General features: G+C 36.3%; 1 protein-coding gene across 5 annotated transcripts; it reads right to left on the bottom strand.

Annotated features, from left to right (window-relative positions):
• Positions 1-938: 938 nt before the first annotated feature.
• On the bottom strand, positions 939-23497 carry ZNG1A (Zn regulated GTPase metalloprotein activator 1A). Of its 5 annotated transcripts, none has more exons than XR_002465561.2 (15): positions 23336-23497; positions 22266-22352; positions 21317-21413; positions 19990-20081; positions 18861-18920; positions 17795-17838; positions 13072-13118; positions 12267-12353; positions 11395-11439; positions 8877-8933; positions 6143-6194; positions 4192-4260; positions 4025-4090; positions 2084-2194; positions 939-1453 (listed from the first exon to the last, which is right to left on the bottom strand). XR_002465561.2 is itself a non-coding variant. In XM_021531750.2 (15 exons), exons 1-15 carry the CDS (start codon positions 23439-23441, stop codon positions 1380-1382), a joined length of 1107 nt encoding a protein of 368 aa, XP_021387425.2. In that variant the 5' UTR covers positions 23442-23497; the 3' UTR covers positions 939-1379. The 5 variants fall into 5 exon arrangements, 4 of the variants coding, with proteins under 4 accessions (XP_021387425.2, XP_021387424.2, XP_021387427.2 ...); XM_021531750.2 differs by having other exon boundaries at positions 2084-2213; positions 17795-17832; XM_021531749.2 differs by having other exon boundaries at positions 2084-2213.

The following is a 23497-nucleotide window of genomic DNA, read 5'->3' on the forward strand; positions in this document are numbered from 1 at the left end:
GTTCTTTCTTTATACCTTGCTTTAGAGAAAAAATTAAGTCCTGAAAACTACTTCAACCTATCTAAAATTACTTCTAATGTGAGGAATGAAGTCATGCCTGCTGATATACCTACTGGAGAGTAATTCTATCTTAGCTAAGATACATGACTTAAATATTTTAATCTATTGAGACACCAGCACTGGGCAGTGAAAGATTAATGTCTTCATCCTCAGTTCTTGAAAACAAATTCCAAACCCATATATTCCAACAGAAGCAAAGTGAAAAAAATTAAGACTGTTGATATTGGCTGAAGGAGAGACTGAGAGTGGCCCTCTTTCTTTTCTTTTTAATGTTAGGTGTGAGACAACTAACACACTCCTGGTAGTGAAAACAAGCTTCTGCTTAGTCAGGCACATCACCAAGCATCCACAGCAAGCACTCTAGCTAAAAGTTCATCTTTCAGAACTGCATGTCCTAGAATTTTGTTTGCAAACATTTTTAATTCTACATTATCTTCTCGCATTGACTTATTTTGCTTTCACACAGCAATATCCCTCTAAAGCTAAGAGGTGAACAAGAGTACTGGAGAATGTACAGGACAGGAAACTCAACTCTAAAATTGTAATGAGTAGAGAGATAAAAGCTTCAGACCAGGTTTTTAAAGTAGTGTCACAGAACTCTGTAACAAATCATGCAGAGCAGCCTGAACACGGTGGAAATGTGCAGTCCCCAGTTCCCCAAATCTGGAACTGGCAGGGTGATGGCCTGGGATATCGAAGAGTTCAGCTACCTCTTTCAAACTCCTGACTGTGTGACCAAACACTGCATTCACAGCTTTTGTGTAGACGGCATTTACTCAATGTGATCTTGTACCTTAGTATTTGTACTTAGTTTCATTACACAACAGGTTTACAGGTACAACAGGATGGGTGCACATACTCAAAAATCACAAAGCAAGTGGAAAGAGATGGAAGACAGTTTAATATTAAACACTAAACATTTTTTACTGTGATTACATCAGTGGCAATAATCACTATTGCTTCATTCCCAGTGGAAGAGAGTTAGCAAGACAAAACACTAAGCTTCAAACACGTTTCCAATACCCCTAAAGTAATGGAGATAACTTTTGCCTATCTCCATTTCCACACAGTTACATGATGTTGCTGACACAGATTCAGCCAAATCCAAAATAGGAGATTTGTGTTTCATTACAGACCATAAGAGCTAATCTTAAAGCGGTAGGTCAGCTGGAATTCTTAGGAAGACTTCAGGGTTCAACTGTTGCATAAACTGCAAGAGGTTATAGAAACTACTACAGTCCATGCCATTCAGTCTTTTCTGGAATAAAATCCTTGCAGGATTAAAACAGACATTTAATTTTTTTTTTTTTAGTTTTATGTCAACTGTTTCCTGGTTCTTCTCTCACAGTGGCTATGAATACTTCTTTGATGATCTCCTTATCCAAGTTCCTGCCTGTAAAGAGAAATAAAATATCTAACTGTATTTACAGTACATTACAAAAAAACACACATACAAGTAGCTTCTTCTAACCTAAGAAGTGTTTATTATATCAATCAGTGAGAATAGCAGTATTAAAATTAAGGCAACAACAGACTTCAAGTTGCACAGATAAGGGGGAAAAGTAGGTTATTTCTGGTAATAAAACTTCGCACAACAAGCAAATAAATAGAAAGTAGAAACACAGAACCTCAGCACTGCAAGCTTTTCAGAAACAAAATCTGATTTTAAGCATTTTAAAGCTATAATAACCTTCCTTCTATTCCCATCACCCAATTTGTAACTACAGATTTTAGAAATAACATTAAATATGCCAACATAATTTATGAAAGCTTAGTATTTTATTGATTTTATTTGGTTTGATTTTGGTGGCACTAATAGGGATAGTGTAGACTCCTCTCAGCTGCAATTCTGAACTTCAGGAGGTTTTGATGGATAAGCCTTTGAGAGAGAGTTATGCTGACCATACTGCACTAATTCTGGGCAGTTTAGCCTGATTGCTTTTCACTGGCTAAGTCTGTGAGACTGTCTGTGAAAAAACCAGCTTCTTAAACTCAAACAAGGAGATGTGTAATTTCCCCTTACCAATTAGGACCAGCCTGTTTGTTCTCTTTTCATCTTCTTTCCATGCAACTGAAGTCTCTTCTAGGTCATAGAGTTCATGGACACCTTGGACTATCACTTGATGAGATTTGCCTTGAATAGATACCAGTCCCTTATCAGAAAAATAACTGTTAGGGTATATAAACAAAACTTTAAAACTAAAATATGTAAGAGGGGAAACAAAACTTTCAATCTAGTTCAAGCAGGGAATAGTACTTCTGGCACCTATGCACTTGTTAGTCAAAATAAACGTATATTATCAATCAATACATCTACTCATAACTTCCATTTTCAGATCTCCTTATTTTGTTAAAGGCTAAGAATTACACTTTACCATACTTTGCTTTCTGTTCCACATTGGTCAGTACCTAGCCTGCCCAAGCAAAAATTAAATGTCATCATCTACTATGCCTCTTTGAATACATGGTATTTGACAATGGGAGTCCATGAAAGCTTGCCTGCCAACAAAATAATGTAAAATGAACAAAAACGTTTGATTTCAGGTTAGCCTAATTAAGCTCTTATGCTTAGTGTATTTACTTTTCTGAAACAAAATCCCTGAATATTGGAGAAAGAGTAAACATTTGTGAAGTAAAACAAAAGCAACAGTCTTAGAAGGGATCACAGTCAGTGTGAGTCTACTAACCCACATATCAAAAACTCTATTAAAACAGTTTTCATCACTTCATAGGACAATGTTCTAAAATATTTTAGTGGAACACATTCTGTAAAACATGTCTTATACTTCCTGGAAGTTCCTCCCAGAATTTTCCCTAAACCAGGACACTTCCCTAAAAAAAGAAACACTTAAAAATATTTCATAAAATAGGTCTCCATTTGACCTATTAGTTGGAATTCTATAACTATTACTGCCAAAAAGGTTATGACTGCAGATAAAATATAAATATAAAAGCAACAAACTCTGAAACCTGTTATGTAATTAGTTGCCTGGGGTTCATTTGCTTTGATGTATTTTTCTGTGACTGAGGGACATCACACATATTATCACAGGCTTCACATTTCATAAAGGATTAATTTGATTCCAATGCTCAATACACCAGAAATGTGCTTGTGCATGGCATTACTGCTTTTCAGGCAGCTTCAGATACATCCGTGGCTGTTCTCTTCTATTTGCCAGGAAGGAGAAGACCAGGATACTCTAATTTTGTTGCTGAGAAAGCAAAAAAACAAATTTCCTTCTGATAAAACTAGAATAATTATATTGCTATCTGTGATGGTCAAGTGTTCTCAGGAAACAAACCAGAGCTTTACTTTCTTATATTTCTTACAGCCTGACAAATGACTGACTGGACTTTCATTGTTTACTTGGCTGCTTGGTATAAGGTAAGTGAAAGTAGATCCTGAATTGTCACCTCTACTCCTCTCAAAACCAAGCAACTGAAAAACATATGAAGTGCCCACAAAGATGAAAGCTTATGAGCTGCATCTTTAAAACTATAGCCTGACAATACCGTAAGAAGCTGTTAATTGTAGACCACAACTACTATTGCATTCCTATGTTACGCCAAATTGAATTTCTGCATATTATGGCAACAATTTTAAGTATACCTAGCAATCTGTAGGATCCAATCTACAATATCCCAACCATAGATATGTGAGATGGATGGTATCTTTCAAAGCAATGGAGGTAGAAAATTAAAAGTGATATAACTATGGCTTGATTTTTAACCCTGCACTGATGTCTGTACATGATCAATGTTTGCTCCTCTGCCAGCTATCTCTTCCTGAGTCATTCTTGGAATGACAACTTGCTACTCCCCATTTCATCTGCTCTGCTACAGTGATCAACAGCACCTCTGATAGGTCTTTAATTGTGCTGTCATTGTGTTGACAGCATAATGCAGATTCTTAGGTGTAAAGACAAAAAGTACAAAACAAAGAAGCTGGTAATTTCTGACTAACCTTCAGTCTTATGACATCCATGCTGCATCCAGTCTTATCTTTCACATTCTTCTCCCACAGAAGATTCTATGAAAAGAAAAATTTGTTTCAATAAACAAAGTGGCATGGGATGAGTTTCTATAAAAAGTTACAATATTTTTTTGAGTTGACAGTGATATATTACTTACCTGAATAAAGAGATTTAAGTTTTCTTCTTTTATAGTTCCTGGAACATCAAATGTTACTGTAATTATAGCCTGCAAACAGAAAGATACACTTATTATTACTACACTGAACAAACATCCCATAACAGTAATTTCAAAAATGGTTCTTTATAACTTGGCCTCATAAAAAGGCAATTATATGACAACATCAAATTTAAAAAAAAAAAAATCTCTATTTCTGTTCTGCTCTAACTTGCTAAATTAAGTTCTACTTTTTTTTTCTGTTTGGGTGTGCACTTACAGGGCATACACAATGCTTTGAACAGTTTAATGCCATTAGTTGCTACCATGTAATTCTTTGCTGTAGAGACTATTATGATCAAGCTTTCAAATATGGTTAACAATGCTCTTTTTTTGGCTTACTCATCTTGATGACAACTCTATCAGACAAAAAATAATCAACATAGTTTTCATAAAAGGCAACCTGTACTTGCCTCATAACAAAAGCTGTTTATAAACAGACTATGTAGGAATAGGCTGAGAAAATCAAGATGTCTGAAGTTAAGTTTTGTGCCAAAGCAACCACCATCTAACTGCTCAGGATCAGTTATTATAAAAAAAAAAAAAAAAAAAGAAAACATGTAGTTTAAAATTAACAATTTAGTTAAAGACTAAATAATACATCTTATTTTTGTCACTATAACTGCTCAATTGTATGGAAGAACAGAGAATGACTTCCTGTAACGCCTTCAAACTACTACCTTCTGATGACTAGTCTAACTTAAAGGGGAAAAAAAATAAAGCAACAAGCAGCAAATGTTTGTCTAAGTAAACCAAGTAAACTTATCTAAACAATTAAGAGTTAACATTCTGAGCAGCTTCAAAACATGTCAGACCCAAGTTCACTTTGCTCCGAGCACAGTGCAGTTTGTTTTGGTTGACCTTCAACGTGAAGATAATAAGCACACTTTGTCTTACAACAAGGACTTGCAGCCTACTGTGAGAAGTGTTCTGCCTTCATTATACCTCAAATGTCTCAACAGTCATCTTAAATATGTGGGTGTTAACTAAACACAGATACTAACAACCAATTATGTTGAATGGCTCCACACTACAAAATTAACAATAACTTCCTTAATAACACAAGGATACTATAACTCATAACATTCAGGAAGGATTCTATTTAACCTTTCCATCTACTTTACGGATCTATTAAGATTCTATAACTGAGCATACTTAAGAATTTTGATTAAACAAAAAATATCAAAATTGTTATTGTAATTATAATTAAGCATGAACTGATTTTGTATTTAATCTTTAGTTTCAAAATTAAATTATAATTGCCTTTTCCTGCTTTCAAGACTAGCAACTTCACAGTTAAAATATGCAGTTTAAAAAGAAAACCACAGGCAGCGTATGCATCATATTTTAGCCTGAAAATTAAATTCAATCATAGAAAGCTTCTGCAAAAAGGTTTCTAAGACACTTTAAAAAATAGAAGTTCTTACTTTTTTTGCAGCCACTGAGGGGACTGGTGGCCTATGGGAGAATCCCACCCACCTAGGGACACCCTAAGGTGGACTGTTACCACAATTCAACCAGAGAGATTTTGTTTTGGACAGAAAACCTACAGGACAGACTGGCTGCAAATTTACAACTTGTTTCTGCAAATACCTAAAAAAACCCCATAGTTCTATTTGGTTCACTAATACTCTCCATGGGACTCAACAAATTACATGACTGTCTGGAGCACTGGAAGCTTATACGCTATTTTTGAAAGTGATAATATAATATAGCCATTTAGAATCTATCTACAACAAAGCACATTCCTTTTGTGTAATCTAGGTCATCTTCCAAATACCTTATAACACATTACTCCCTAACTGAAACCTTCTGAAACGGTAACAAAATCACCATGCAATATTGAACAGCCCTGTTGTTGCAAAAACATCAAAGCAGTATTTTTCGTAATTACCTTATCTAGATGTGCATGTGTTGTCTTTACATGCTCAAGCTTTTTCTGCAAACTGAAAATAAGTGAAGTTAAATGTCACATTTGAGTAGGGTTGGCAAAATTTCATTAGTTCAAAACTTTAAAAATTCCAGTATTGCAGAGCAAAGCTGAAATATCAAAGATAGACCACATATCCAGAATAAGTGCCAACAATTAATTTTTAATCTCAAAATAGAAATGTTTAATTATATTTGTTTGATATACTTAATTGTTTGTGTTAGAAAATTAAGCTTTTTAAAACATAAAGAGAATTATAGTCCAGATTTGCAATATCTTCAGCATTAAAAACATTTATACTTCAATGAACACAATACCCTTGATACTCCTTTCTGCAAAAAAGGCAAACTACATCATAAAAACAAGCAAGAAAAATGAAACCACTAGAATTTATCGAGTTCATAGATGTTGGTTTTTTTAGAAAACTTCACAATTATTTGAAAATCAAGAAGAAAATAATTTAAAAAGCTGTTGCTTGAGAGAAGAAAATCTGTAACATGAATTGAAATACTGTATACTAGCTTCCACTTCTCAGCTGTACAGCTCGCTTCTACTATGCAGTGTGCCTGCTAACTTAAAACAGATACTCTCTACTCAATAAGACCTCAAGTTCAAGCTCTACTTGGGAACTTCTTTTGTGAAATAATATTTACGGTCTTACTGCATCTTTTAGTGTGACAACAGAAAATTGTACTGCAGCTTTAGATTTCACATCCACATCTGTCTCAATTAATCAAGACAGCACAAAATTTCTTCAAATACCATCTTCTGTACTGTTTCTATTTTCTCTCTATATTGTGGATAACACACAGGAAGAAACACTGTAGCAGAAGTTACTGTGATGCCCTCTGCCACTTCAGAGAAGATTGCCCATAAAAATCCCTCCTCCTCATTTGATGACTGTAAAATTTTAAGAAGCCTTTATGGTGGGGAAAAATCTCACTGTCTGCTACAGAAGTAACATTTCACATTCCTAGTTCTATTTCCTTTGTTTTGCTGTCTTCTTCTCATACTGCCCTTCACAGTATCCACAATTCATGATGTGTTTCCTGTGACTTCAGGGTGTATACAGACTACAGCGTTCTACCACACTGTGACACCAAACAGATGTTGCATCTGTCTGCTGACAGAAATCCTTCCTGCAGTATGCCATTAAAAGAAAAAAAATTATTAATGTATTGTGGTGCTGGATGCAGAGATTTTCTGTTCAGGTGATGGCACTGAAACCACCACTATTATTTTATATAAGAATTTCTGTGTCTAGGGACTAAAACCAGGGTAAGCAATTTCATTGTGCTGAGTTCAAACATATACAAAATAGACTGAACTTCTTTTAAGTAGTCTACAATCTTCTTCACAATTTAGAATTTGTCTTTAAATGCTGACATTTTAAAGTGTTTCCTCTGTTTTAACACCAAATATTGAGAAGCTCTAAGTAACTGAGTGAGATAAGAGAGAAGACTAGCCTGAGGAAAGCAATAAGGATTTTTTTTTGTCAGTTCCTTAAGAACTTTCTCAGATCTGTGGAGTGCAGCAAACTAGTAAACTTCACAGAACACCACCTAATATTACAAGTAATCAAATCTAACTGTGAACTGCCGTTAACAGGAACAATCTTTTTCTGGTTCACATATTTTTACTGCTTTAACTCTGCTGTGTGTCCAGCATGAGTCAATTCAGTTAGCTGATTCACTATAAGAACTTGGAATATGGGGTTATGATCTGGCTTACAAACTAATAGTTATCTAATGCCTCTAAAGGATATATCAGTCTCCCTCCTCCCTTAACTTTGTTTTGGATGCCTAGTTTGGTATTTTCCTGATGCTGCCAATTGGTAGAAATCTTAAAAAAAAACACCACAGTATTTCACTGATTAGACAAAAGCCAGTGCCAGCAAAAACCACACAAAACCTATCATTTTGATAGTACTGTACCAGTTCAGAGGGAAATCTCACAAGCGCATGTTATCTAACAGAGGTCACTAATTTGCATGTCCTGCAATTTCTCCCTAGTGTGAATAAGGAATTTGCTCCATTCTATTATGGGAAGTGAAAAGTCTGTATCCAGGAAGAGAATGAAGCCGATACTGCCCTCTTCTTCCCTCCTTTCCTTTACGATTGCTCCAGAACTCCAGTACTTTGCTGTGCTTCAGCACTCAGATGAACAGAAAGACCTTTCCCCCTTCCTTCCCATTTTATTTCTGCACCCATTCAGGATGCTGAATCATACACTCAGCATTTAAAAACCCCAGAAATGACAAACGCAGTTATCAGAATTTGTAGAGCCTTTATTTGCTGTAGAACCTCAGTCCCTCATTCTTTCATGTGAAATCTACAGAGGCCTCCATTTCATCATAATAAAAAGGAGAAAAATTTTGAATTGCTTTAAAAGAACCAGAGAAGTGTACAAATCTACTCTGATACTAAACCAATACTTGCATTTTGGGGAGAAAACCCAACCAACCATACATATTCTGGCTCATTTAACTTTATAAGATCAAAAAGGTTTTTGACAGCATTTGAAGAAGAAAGGAATTCCATCTGATATTACCACTTATGGCTGCCCTGGTCTAGACAGGACAGACTAAACTAGAATTTCTAACAGAAACTCAGATGCAAATTTGAGCCAGGATTTCAGTGTGTCAGTTTCATACACAGGTATTTTTATTTAATAGAAGACAAAAAAATTATCACCATACCTTACTCCAGATAAACTGTCAAAAGCATGTAGATCCAAGACATTAGAGAGATCAACTCTAAAGAGATGGGAAAAATGAAAGTTTTGTATTTTTCATGTATTTAAATGTCAGGTTTTAAAGGTGTTCACTGAAGCAAATGTTTCTTTTCTTGTCTATCAGACTAATGCCACTAATACTTAGCCATATATTTGGATATCAGTGGTTGGTACTGCCTTCTACAAGGAAATGCTGTGTTTCGCTACACAATAACACGAAAGTACAGAAACAAAATTTTTAAAATTGTACTGTTTTACAGTAAAAGACAAGGTATTTCAAAAAATATTATAAAATCCCTTATACTGGATGCCTGAATAATAAATTATTTTCCCTGAAGCAGAAAAGGAACCTTGAGCCTCTTGAAACAGACACAAACCCCTGCAATACATGTAGCTTATACTGACACACTGTTAGAAAACAAAACTGAAAAAAACTTTATAAGGGAAGCACTACTACTAGGAATTTCAACTTTACAATTTGAAACAGACAAAATAAAAATGTAATACAGAATAGGCAGTACCAATCATATCTGCTTACAAGAATGGCTACCTATAAACTTACATAATAAACTTTTCTTCACAAAGTAATACAAACTACTGATTTCACTGCTAATAGCAACTGGCAGCTTTTCATATGCAGTTAATGACATGTGGCTAAATAAAAATAACATGACAGGTAAAAAACCACCCACCTCTGGAATACAACCAGAATCATTAAACTTTTACATCCAACAGCAATTGTACCAAGCAGTTTCTAAGATTAAAGACTTATAACAGAATACACAAACAATTAATGTGTAAAATTCATGACCAGCTCAGTGTCAGCTGTTTTCAGCAGTGTTCTAAAAAATCACATAGTAACCCTCCCGTTTAAATGCAGGATTTGAGGGACAAACCCCTCTAAAAAAGGGTATGTCCTCAAATAACATGCCAATATATTAATTTTGTGCTTATTTCACATTTGGAATGTTTAATAATGGAAGATAGCATATGTATCATTTACAGAGCAATATTTACAAGTAAGAAAGAGTTGTCATGGAGGACTCAAGCTGAGGCCCACTTTATCTCATATTCAACAAATAGTGCTAGCTGGCATCAGACATCATACAATATGTAAAGAGATCACATGTTGGATCTCCCCATAATGTTATTTAAAACACAAATAATGTAGTTCAGTGTCTTCTTCAAAACTGGTCCTATCTGATCACCCAACAACAGCAAGTATTTTTCTCTACAATTTCAAACTACATTTGACAGTAACTTTAAAAAGCCAAGTATACTTTATTTAGGTTATGACTATTACCTTCCCTTTAAATTTGTTTAAATCAAAAGCCTATATTTTATGAACACTGACCACAATAATCCAATAATTGATATCAATGTGCACAAATCAGTCCCAGCAGTCTGAGAGATATACTGCCCTCCTAATGCTCCTGGGAATACAGTATCCATTTAAGTCCTTATTAAAGAAGATCAGAAATCCGAGTCAGAATTTCAATTAAAAATCAATTAAGAACAGAAAAAAACAGTGCAATGATTTTTTTTTTTTTTGTTCTTGTAACTTCCTTTCACTGCTTTCAAAGTAATCTTGTAGTAACAACTTATTTGCAGCAGCAATGAGAATAATATTAAAGGTGACACAATTGAAGGAAAACACTGTAATGCACATGCCCAATTATTAGCTCAAAACCAACCTGGCCATGCAAGCTGCTCTTCAATCACAAGGCCAAGGGTGTCCTGAGATGCATTAGGAAGAGCATTGCCAGCAGTTCATGGGAGGCAATCCTGCCCCTCCAGTCAGCTCTAGTAAGGCTGTGCCTGGAATTCTGTGCCGAGTTATGGGCTCCTCAGCACAGAGGAGACATGGAGCTCCTGGAGGGAGTCCAGGGGAGGGCAACAAAGATGTTAAAAGAACTGGAGCACCTCACTAATGGCGAAAGTCTGAGGGAGCAGGGCCTGTTCAGACTCAATAAGATGACTGAGAGGGGATCTCCTCAGTGTATAGAAGTATCTGAAGGGAGGGTGCCAGAGGATGGAGCAGGCTCTCAGTGCTGCCAGGCAACAAGCAGGAACAGTTAAGTTCCACTTGAACATGAGCAAGAACTACTTGGATGACCAAGTACTGGAACAGATTGCCCAGAGAGGCTATGGGGTGTCCTTCATGGGGGATACTCAAGAACCATCTGGACACTATCCTGTGCCATGTGCTCTGGGATGACCCTGCTAGGCAAGAGGGTTGGACAAGATGACCCACTGTGCTCTCTTCCAACTTCACTCATTCTGGCATTCTGTGATATAAACACTAACAAAGAAAAACATAATTCCTCAAAATTTTTTTTCTAGATGCTTATTCATAAAATAAATATTGGATAAAATATTTCTAATTCAGTAATTTTCCTTTAGTAAAGCTGATTTAATAGAACACTTTGAACTGTCTATACATAAGCAGGATCTACTACCTAGTAATAGTGGCCATTTAATACCTTGATCTTTGTGTCTCTAGAATTTTAACAAGTCCATTTATTGACCTAAAATAAAACAGAAAAATCATTAGTTAGACGAAAATATAACCATGATATATTGTTTTAATATGTTAACCATGGACAGCATCACATGAAATAGCATCCCAACTATGGTATTATCCTGTTATATAACTATCAGATATGGGCTGATAGTTATTTAACAAGCTAATAACATGTTCCACTAACAGCTGGGGAACCTCACAAGTTCTGACAACATGATACCTCCAGTGAGAACAGCATTTTCCTATCCAAAGCTATTCACAATACATTCTGCTCAATCTAAGCATTTTTATTTTCATATTTCAAAAACCTAATATAGTTGTAAAGTATTTTAAAATGTTAATGCTTAATTTGGCTTATCATGGTATTGATAGAAAAGAGTAATGTCTTCTATCATTAATTTGATTCAGACCATTGGTTCTTCTGCTCCCATGACAATTGTTTGGGACTTCCTCTATATATCTTTGCATTTGCTAGTGATCTCATATTTACTGGCAGACTTTTTTCTACTTCTGCTAATTCTCAAAAATGGTAACAGCTGCTCAGAAATGTAAAAACATAAACACTTAAGACAAAGGCCTGTCCTTAATAAAGGCCTGCCCTTGTAAATAACATCAAATATTACCTAGATAGACAAAATGCTAAGATAGTGTAAGTATACAGAAGTACTGAAATATCTTTAGCAAGAGGCAGTCTCTTTTCTTTTGTAAGCTTATCAATTTTTGCCAATCCAATAATGAGATTTAATTTCTATTCTAACAGCAGTAAAGAAGTAACTATGTTAAAATTAATTTTTGATGAAGTAGTGTTACAATCATGTCAAAGTTTCATACCTCACAGATGTTCTGACCTTATTCAATTCTTCCTCTGAAACCAAATCTGTTTTATTGATGATTATAAGATCAGCTAATGCAACCTGCCTATATATTAAGAAAAAAAAGAGAGAAAAAGACATCACTAATGAATAAAACTTTATCTGTAAGGCAGAAACATCATCTCTCCCATGGTCCCAAAGATAGATCAATGTTATTATAGAAGAGCAAGCATTAATCAAACTAGAACATCATGGAGAATGACTAAAGTACTGCTGACTTTTCCTCAATATGTTCTTCTGTGTCCTAACAGATCAAATCAAGGCTTGCTAGATTCTTTTATTTTGGGGTTGTTTTGTTTGTTTGTTTCAGGATTTTTATGTCATCTAATCCAAAGTGGTTAGTGATTTAACAACTTTACAAATCCCTATTTGCCTTGCATGTGGTCCTTGTAATGCAATACTTGAAGTCTGTTTTATGAAGACTTAACTGTTACAATAACCCTTAATTATTGTGGCTCCACATTTATTAAAAAGTATTCCTCTATTGCCAGTTCTGCTTCAAGCATGGTACATCCTAACATGAAATTTCCCCAACACAGGTACTTCTCATTCATCTAAATAAAATCCCATCACTATTAGAAGAGTCTGTTCTTGGCAGAAAGATTAAATGAAGCATTTATTAACATTTTACCCCATTACACCAATCTACCTCCATTTATGCAAAGCAGGAGAAAAAAAGCCCTATTAAAAAAACCCATTTCCAGTGAACTTTTATATAGTGCAATTCCCAACTTGATATATAAAATTAATTTATATGTCCATACCGAGATGCTTCATTAATAAGGCCTTCTGGTTTCTCCTCTGTCAAGTGCTAAACAAAAATTAAAATAACTGGATTAATAATATTCAAATTAAATTTAAATTCATTTGCAATTGAAGAAAGCCAAATCCAATTCAGTTGAGGTGTGTTTTTCAACAAGGTATTGAGGAAGATGGCATCTAGAGTCTTTTAAAATGATAGTGAAGAAGTACATTTATACATTCACCATTATAGAGATTTATAAATAGCTTAAAGCAAACTCTTCTAAACTCTTCTAACTCTTCCAGCTCTTTAGCATTATTATTAGAATGCTAAAGAGTTGGAAAACTTTCTAATATTTATTTTAATTACTTTTCAACTTTACAATGAAGTTAAAAAATCACCATAACATAGAGAAACAATGAAATAATGTATCTGGAAGAAAATGAAGGCTCAGTTATTTTAAAAATGAGTGTGAACTCAACTAACAGAACACAGGCTAGGCTTGCAACACAGCATTTCATACATATATCTTCACACTCTTTTCATCTGGAAGGAAAAGACAAACTGTACTTTGATAGTAAAACTGGTAGCTTTTTCCAAGTTCATATGAATAAACCACTGCTCTTTGGCAAGTCTGTCCAAAATCAGAAGCTATAGGAGTTTCAGTATCATCTCCACTTGTCTGCCCAAGCTAGTGTCTTCACAGAAGAATTAGTGAAAGGGAAGAAAATACCTGCATCTCAAGCTTACTTAATTTAGGCACACCAACAGACTATACTGAAGCAGCAAAGGTCTACCTACAAGTTATTTTCTGCTCATTTTGTCATGGAGGTAGCAGTTTCTAGAAGAGAAATGTCACAGACATCTGAAGGAAGTAAAACTTCAGACTGATGCCACAATATTAGTAAGAACTTGCCATTTAAGCTTAAATCACTAGGAAAGTTAGAATCCTGTACACTTCATCAGTTCTAAACTTATCAGGAATATTACTTTAAAATCTCCGTTTCAAACTACAGAAATACCAAATTAAAAGTGAAATCTATTGTCATGGGAAATATATAGCTTTTTAAAAACCTAGGAAACTTCTTTCTTTATTGGAATTATCAGGCATCTAACAGTATTTTACTTGTAGAAAAGTAAAAATAGGTTATTGCATACTATGAGTCTATCATGTAAAAAGAATCAAAAGCTATTTCCTGACTGTGCACAGCCTAAGCAGAGAATTGTTATGATGACTCTCAGGAACCTCTCCTATAACCTTTTCTTTATAATCCTCTATGTATTTATTCCATTCAATTAATGTTTAGGTTTGTTGCCCTGAAAAGAGCAAATGTCAGTAGTCCAGATGTCAGGTCTTGGAAGTTGAGGACTGCAACCTCAAGCTGTCCAACTGTTGGCCCTCGATTAAAGAAATTAGTATTTCAGACTGCTGTATGACAAACCTGTTAGACTGATGGCATGGCATCATGGCATCAATTAGCATGGAGATGGTGGTATGGTTGGTCACAGGGCATGTTTGTCAGCTTTTCTTGAAATGGGTTGGTTCTTTGAATGTGGCATACTTAAATTGCTGCCCAACGTCATTACCCGTATGGCTTTCAAAGTTCTTTGAATAATAAGCAGTTGCTGAGGTCAGACTTTGCAGAGGAACTAAACAAGTTATCAAGTCCTTCTATACCAAAGTTTACTTAGTACACAACTGAAAAAGTCTGAAGTTCCTACTATTCTAGGTAGATGTCAGTGTTTTACAGGTTTACTGATTAGATAATGTATGTTTTCATTGAGGTGCCCAAAGTAACAGTAGATAGAAAATTTGAATGTTTCAAAACATTTTTGTGTTGTTCCTATTACTTGAAAGTCTAGCATTTGAAAAACTAATTTTCAGTAATAATTTAGTGCTGCTCTGTGCAACACAATTATATTTTATTTAAGACACTAATTCAGCACTGCACGAAGAAAATGATAAACAGAACAACGTTTTAGCAAGCAATAAAACACATCTGAATTAGTATGAGGGAACGCAGCTGAAAAGTTGCTGACCTAAAAGATGGTATGATTTCTTGTGATAGTTGAGATGATTTAGAAGATAGTGACTGCTTGGAAGAGCAAATTACCCCATTCCCCTCACTCTTCTACCAACTTCTCCACAAAAGTTCTTGCAGAACACAATGAACTTAACTTGCCAAACTGCTATGAGGTTGGATTTGTTCTCTTCCATTCCAACACAAATTGATGAGAGGACAGGACTGCTAATTTGATTCACCCTTTTGGTAAGTCACATATGAGATAAGCACAAATGAAAGGAGAAATCCAAGCAATCCGAAAAAAAAAAAAAAAAACCTTACACAGGAAGAATTACTCTCTTATTTTTAAACCATTTTTCTTCTGAGCCACCTGCAGCCATTTTAAATGCAGAAATATTAAAAACACTTCCAAAGCATAGAATTTTTATGGGACTGTTATAGATGGGTAATGCAGTGGCTGGCTCCTGCAATTACAGAATTAATATTATGTGTATGTTAAGAGAAGTTCTATTAATGTATAGTTACATTATTGTGATTTCTTGTTTGGATGTTCTCTGTTCTCCCCACAGTCTCCTTTCCCCCCTGTATGGTTGCCAAGAGATGGCCTTGGTAGCTGGGACATGTGGAAGGAGAGCCTGTGCCCCTTGCATCGGGCATTTGGGAGAAGGGTAGGTTTGCTGCTAGGAGGCGCAGCACGACAACACCTGACCTCCAATCAAGTTGCAAGGAAGTAGTCTACACCAATGGATGGTGAAGGAGTTGACTGACAGACTTTGCAAGGGGCCAGAGTTGGCTGATGCAACACCAAAAGTATAAAAGGTGGAGCAGCCATTTTGTGGGTGAGCACATGCAGTTTAGTTCCATGCTCCCAGTGCTCCTCTTTCTCCTTATTCAGTCCTTTTGTTGTATTTTGTTAAGGCTTAATAAACCTTTGAAATTCTCAAAATGAGCAGCATTTCTCACAAATGACGGCTCAGTATGGGATATAATGTCCAAAAAGTAGAGTCACACTTCCCACCAGCCAGCTTGAGGACTGTTTTAAGTAACACTTTGGGTGGAGAATTTGAATTGTATCAGTTATTAAGGTAATTGTCACATTCTAATGGGTAGGGATTGCAAGTGTCTGTTGAGGGGAAGTACACAGGGAACAGTGAGAGGTGCTAGGGTAGTTCACTTGGGCATTGACAAGTAAGGGACTAGAGGGCAAGACCAGGCTGGCCCCTGTGCTCGCCACCAAGATTATATAGCCCTGCTGAGGGCAGCAACCCCATAAGCTTAGTAATGTGGGGGCACAAGCTACACCAGACCTCTATCATTCCTCCATTGTCTTTTCCCTACAGAATCCAATACAGGTACAATTGACAAATAGAGTACAACAGGGACTAGAGGGCCAGCTCATGTTGGCCTCTGTACTTGCCCTGCAAGATACACCTGCTATAAGTAGCAACCCCATGGGCAGGGTAGATCAGGGATACCAGACCTCTGTGATCCCCTTTTGTCTGCTCCAACAGATCATGTCCAATTCACGTCAACAACTCCACCAATCATTTTACTTAAGCTAAACCTGAGGTTTTTTTCTCCCTGATCCCACTGTTCTCACTCACATCAACAGATACTATTATGACTCATCCAAAATTAAATTGGACTCAAGAGAAGAGTAGATCATCAAAATTAAAAATGGGAATTAATTGCTCGAGCCAAATGACTTACAGAAAAGAAAAAGGGGGGTTTGGTATAGATGGTTAATGCACTGGTTTGCTCTCGCAATTAAGAGATTAATATTTTATGTATATTATGAGAAGTTCGATTTGTTGTTTGGATGTCCTCTTTTCTTGCTAGAGTCCCTCTTTCCCCCTTGTATGGTCTTTTTCCTTATTCAGTCCTTTTGTTGTATTTTGTTAAGGTTTAATAAACCTTTGAAATTTTAAGAGTGAGCAGCATTTCTCACAATGATGAAGGCATTTTTTTGTATGGTCACTTTTTTTTTGAATCCTGCAAAATCAGTACCCAATCAAAGCAGTAACCTCCTAAGTTATTAAGTTGCAAATAGTTATATTTACACCCACCTATTATCAAAAAAACTAAAAACAGGAAAAAAAAGCTGGATTATTTGAATTAATCACAATTTTTGCTGACCAAAGCTTACTGTTCTATATGTCTGTCCTTACTTTATACTTTATATACAGATTACTCTAATACCTGCTCTTTTTGTCTGTTTCCATATAACATTTTAATGTGAAGCAGTACCAGGACACCTGTGCTCTCATTTATCCTTGCTACAGCTACCATTACATTAGTATCCTTCCCAGACCAAGCCCTAACTCAGCTGTTACCACAATTGAGGTAAAAGACATCTGTTCTTAGTCCTCTCCTTTCAACTACCACAGAGCAGTGACCAATTTCTCCAATGTTTTTACAGCAATCCAAATGCCTATTTGGATTAAAAGCAACATTCCTGAGTGAAGAGATATATCTAGAAGAAACCAAGAACTTAGCAACGTGGAATTCTTGTCACTCCTGTTGCTGTGTCTGTAAGAAACTGAAATCCTGCAAAAATCAGTAATTCCTTGTGCCCATTCAAAAGATAGTAATAATGAAATACATCCTTATTCAATCTAAGAATTACAGCTATTGTTAAAATTAATTAATCCATGTGAACACTACTGCAATAGCTGTTCTAATGCTGCAGTTTCAAACCATGTAACAAATCTAATAACTTACCTGCAATCCATGCTTTGCATCAACAACAGACACAATACCTAAAACATTAAAATGGAATAGAAATGTGCTGAAAGCAGCTGACAGTTTAACAACTTGAAAACCTCCTGTACAAAGGTAATAATATCAGCATGTTTACAACTAGCTATAATGAACTGGAAGCACTGAAGGTATGTGAACATTAAACTTGTTACCTAAGTATTTTTTATTCATTGTCATATCTGTGGTAGTAAAATGTCTACAGAACCAGGTGAGATAAATTCTCACAAAGTAGACGCCTCATCTTCCACAAGAGGAAACTGGCTGAGGTATGCTTTTACAGAATATTGAAAAAAATTAAGGGACTGACTGATGTATGCAGCCATTCTGACGGTAAATGACCAGGAATTTGCAAGTCTCTGGCAGAAACTTTGGAAATTCCTTCTTATTGAACTCAATGCTTCCTTCCTTGGTTAGATGGCTATTTCACAGACTGCCCAAAATGTTAGTAGGGCGTTTTTTTAAGCCAACAAGTAAACTTTTTTCCCTACATTAAAAAATTGCTCTTTAACTACATATAGTGATGACTTATCTTTCAGTAATCTGATTTTTTTATTAGAACACAACAAATATTAAAGCCAACAAGTACAATAGGCAAATAAAGCAAAAAACAAAGGGCAGAAACATCCAGGTATTGACAAGTTATGAATTCAGAAAAATAGGAAACCCTTTAGGAAACATTGTAGTTAAGGAGAAGGGTGGGAGAAGGAAGAAAGAGAAAAAAAGTAATATTACTCCTAAATGAGGTTTTATAACATATAGCTAATGGGATTTTCTCCGTACATCACTATCAAGAGCTGTCCATATTTGATCCCTTAGAAAAGCATTAAACAACTTTTTCTGGATTTAGCAAGATTGAGCACCTCGCCAAGTAAATGATCACAGAGGCATCCTTGAACATTCTGATGTTTGTTTAAGTTCATACATTTCAAACATTTTCTGAAACCTTGCCTTAAAACACCAATAATACATTACTCTAAATCCAGACATGAAATGCCAATACACAGAAAAATAAGCTTTCACTTCTTACCATCGAGATAGATGTCACTTCCCAGCTCAGAATCAACCCAAAACATGGAGGCCACAGCTCCTAAGAAGTGTAGTATATATAAAGTTGCAAAATTGAGATTTTTCCAGTAAACTACCAACACTGAGTATTTAATAGAAAATCTGTATTTGCTGTGCTAACAATAAGATCAGTGACAAAATTAATTCCAACACCTAAAACTGTCCACCTGAAGTGATATGAGGCAGTCCTTCAAACACCACTCTGTATCAGACCCAAATACCTGTCAGTTGTTCTAGTGCTTACTCAGGCAAGATATAGGAGGGATCACAACATGAAATCGTTTTCTGGTATCTATTGATTTTTTTCCAAAAAGCTTAATAGTTTTCCAATTTGACTCAGACAGAATTTGTGTGTAACAGAGGCCAAATCAATGTTCTGTCCTTTGAAGAAAATTACTTTATAATGACAACTATTTAGCTTTGAGCTGGAAAGCACCAGTCTCCTAAAGGGGAAACAATTGAATTTCTGATAAGAATTTCCTTCCCTCTCCATCTACAACAGATTTTTAATGTGGATGGTTTAGAGAAAACTGCTTTGGATAGCTATTCCTAACATGAGCTCAAGTTTAGACACTCTTTTTATAATAAATACTACTAAAGAGCACAGAAGGATTCTGTAAAATCTACTATTGTTCTTTAAGAAGAATGTGCTAGTCTATTTCACAGTATATTTCACAACTTTACAAAATATAAGGCCTATCACAACTAGAGTAACAATAAAACAGATGTTAACTATTTAGACTTTAAAAGGCGGAATGTAGAACATCAAAAGTGTACTGAAAACTACTGCTTTCAGAGTATGCTTCTCTTTGCTAAGCCCAGTGTCTTCTCTAAATGGAAATATATTTTAGCTGGATTTCTACTAAGCTTTAGATTCAATTTAGAGCAAGTTCAGCAAACAGAACCCAAACACAACCTCATATCTGCACCTTGACTCAATTCATTGGAGTCTCTACCACCACCAAAACATAGGCGCCTGACAACTCACCACTTTATATTACAACTGTCAATGTGAACTAACTGGTGAGCAAATAAACACTTCATAAAAACAGAATAATTATCATGGTTAAGAAAATTGTAATGTGAACTACCTGGATCTGCCAAACCAGTTGTTTCTAACAATATATAATCAAATTTTCCTCTCCTTTGCATCAGGTTCTCAATTGCTTTCACACCATTGTCCCTGTAAGAAGAAACAATTAAGCCTGAGAACAGAGAAAACAAGCTAAAGCATGTATTTAAACATATCTTCTGATGCAGAACACAGTGTCAGTGTCATCAAAGCAAAAGTTCTGAGTCAGGACATTGCCAGACTTACAGTCTTCAATGCAAAATTAATTATCTGGTGGTATATTATTAGGCAAATTTTAGTTTTCTATTTCATTTTAGTCTGAAAATAGCATTTGCCTAATCCCACCAGGTGACTTAAAGATTTGTTTTCAAACACTGAACAACCTGTAAATGACAGTAAGGCTGTGTAGATATGTAACTATTTGGTATGGCAGCTGATATATACAGAAATAAGGGGTGAAGTAGAAGTGAAGCATGTGCCCTGCCTTGCTACCTCATTTTCACCAAGATTATCATGCCATTTACTTAAATCAGAGCTGATGAAGTCAGCCTGACACAGAAATGTATAGCATTTATATAAGAAAACAATGTACGCAAATCATAGCAGCATGGGAAAAAAAAAATTAAAAAACAATGTATACATAACTTTTATGCTTCTCTTAGGACAGTATCCCTTACACCCCAGAAAAACAGAATCCAATAAGATCCTCCATTTTCCACTTAGTACCTATTACTATTTACAAAACATCAGTTCTCCCAAATTTTCAGGACAAACAGGCCATGACCCTTAGCACGAACAATTCAGCATCGAAAAAGACAGCATAAAAAAAACATGTCAAAGGAACAAATACTCTCTTGATCTTTACCATGACCATCACCTTACAGATTTGGATACTGTGTTGCATTAGGTCACAAAAGGTTTTCCATTCATCCTTTTTGATGAATACAATATAGAAGTAGTAACCAATGTACAAAGAAAGAAGGAGACTAAGTGTTTTGTGAGGAAAATGGGAAACCTGAGTCCCAGTTCCAGCCTAACTGAATATTCAGCTCTCTACATGGAAGTATATTATACTAACAATAGAGGGATAGATCCCTACTCTACAATAGCCCCGTGATGTATAAATTGGTATTTAGATTACTTTTCTGAAAGACACCAATTCCAAATCCAGCAAGGCAGCAACAGGAAATAAATTTCTACCTCCCAAATTCCAATTGGTGTGTCCAACAAAAGAAGTCTCAATCAATTCTACCATCAGTTTCAGGAATCAAATTCTGGATGTCTTCTCCCTACCTCAATTCCCCACAATATCCACTGTAAGAACTTGTACAACAGGCCTTACTCACTTTACTGAACAGCACAAGCAGCCATTTCTGAGCTCCAGCCATTCTTCATAGAGCTCTCCCCCTTGACTGATTGCCAGAGATTTCTCCAAGGCACTTCCTGAAAACACAAGTAGTGCTATATTTTTAATTTACAATCTTGCATGACAATGCCTGTAAGAGAGAGATATGCGGATTACATTCTTTTCTCCCGAGACCACGTTTCTGACATATTCTTTAAGAAATTTGTATTTTCTATTTTATGAGAAATTTAGAAGTCAAGACAAAGCTCATTCCACAAAGATCAAGCCCCACTGGATGATGGTACATCACAAGTGCCACAAACTGTGCTAGAAGAAAGGGATGCCAGCCTGTGCCTGCCTATCAAATAAAGGCTCTGTCTGTTCATTTTATGTCAGGCTCTGTGACCAGAAAAGCTACACGCACCTTTATTGATGAAAACAAACCAACAAAAAGCACCCACCAACACAGTATAAACTCTAAACAATGTAAGCTTCTGACTGTGGGAGGTCTGAAACTACAGCTAGAGCAATTAAAAATCCTGAAAGCAAAGAGTTCAAAGAACAATAGCCATCAAGCACACATCACCCCATTTTCTTGGTGATTTGCAAATGGCTGAAGGGAAAGAAAATAAAAGAAAATATCATCTACCAACATATTATTTTAATTTCCATTTGCTTGGAACTGAGTGGGACAAATGGAGGTATAGCAATTTCCACAGGGTGATGTATTTACTTACTTTACTCTGAGGGCCTATATTTATGTGCAAAATAGATTAATGCAGGTCACTATTTTATGAAAACCAGCAAAAATACTTTCTGCCCTTCTGAAAACTATGAAGTATGTTAATAATTTCAGTAATGGATTTAAAATTACAGCAGTCTTGGTTTCCAACAGTTTTATGTACTCGTCATTTTGTGGCAAAAAGAAAGCTCTCTGCACATTTACATACCTTCTCCGAATTCATTCAGAATAACTGCAATTCTTTTATTGTGCTGTTCTGTCAGTATGTAATTTAGAAGAGTTGTTTTTCCAGCTCCTAGAACACAGACCATATTTCTATTAAAATGTAAAAAAAACTCCACATAAAGTTTCAAATAAAAACTAAATACTGTTATGCATGCACATGCACACTTCAAGCAATTCTCTTCTAAATAGAAGTTTTCATTCTAATGTCCTACATTCTATTCTAATGATGTAGAAATTAATTTGTAGATATATTTCAACCCATAGAACTATCAGGACAGTTCTCAGTCTTAAACAACTCACAGATTTTCCATTCATAAAGTGTCAGTACTTGATAAACCCACAAGTTCCCTACTAGATGGGCAGTTTTTTCCTACAAAACTAATTTTTATGCTTTTCTTAACAAAAGGCACACTTAATCTTTTTCTTACTGCCTTTTCTGACCAGTTCTGCCATCAGATGTGCTACTAACTGCCTTTAAACGGGGCATTGTTAAAAAACGTCTTCACAACCTCTGCGACACCACCTTAAGAGCAGTATCATCCCAGGCACAAGATCACAGAATTGCCAAAGCTAGAAGGGATCTCTGGAGATCTAATCCAAAGCCGGCGGCCACTACAACTAGGGAGCTTACTTGTCCTTAACAGGTTTTTCTCTGCAACAGTGTGATGCAGTACAAAGTTACAACTTTTAGAACAGTGACGGAGGTTCTAAATTTAACCAGATCCTTACAGTCCGTAAATGCGTGTAGCACACAGTAACTCTGCTGGTCGAGGAGTACGGGAGAAACGCCGAACCTCATGTTTTTCACACTGCAACGCAGTGTGCATTTAACTGGGCCAAATACGCTGCGCTATTCTGACGCTAAGCGACCAAGAGCCGTCTGTCAGTCGTGGCCTGAACGAAGCGGCCCCTGCAAGTGGCGAAAGCAGCAGCGGGTGCTTCCGCCGCTGCTCAAGCCCACAGGAGCGGCGGAGGGCCCCGCCCGGCAGCCCCGGCCCCGCCGCCGCCCGGGCCTTCCCCGTCCGCGCGCAGCCCCTACCGCCCGCTCCTCACCCAAGTACCCCGTGATGATCGTCACGGGGATCCTCCTGCCGGGGCCGGCATCGCTCTGCTCCGCGCCGCCTATCGGGACCAGCTCAGGGCAGGGCTCGTCCTCCATCAGCGCGGACGGGCCCGGCGCGGCGCGGCGCGGCCCGGCCCGCCCCAGCACCGCGC

The sequence above is a fragment of the Lonchura striata genome, chromosome Z (genome assembly GCF_046129695.1).
Source record: "Lonchura striata isolate bLonStr1 chromosome Z, bLonStr1.mat, whole genome shotgun sequence".
Taxonomy (NCBI): domain Eukaryota; kingdom Metazoa; phylum Chordata; class Aves; order Passeriformes; family Estrildidae; genus Lonchura; species Lonchura striata.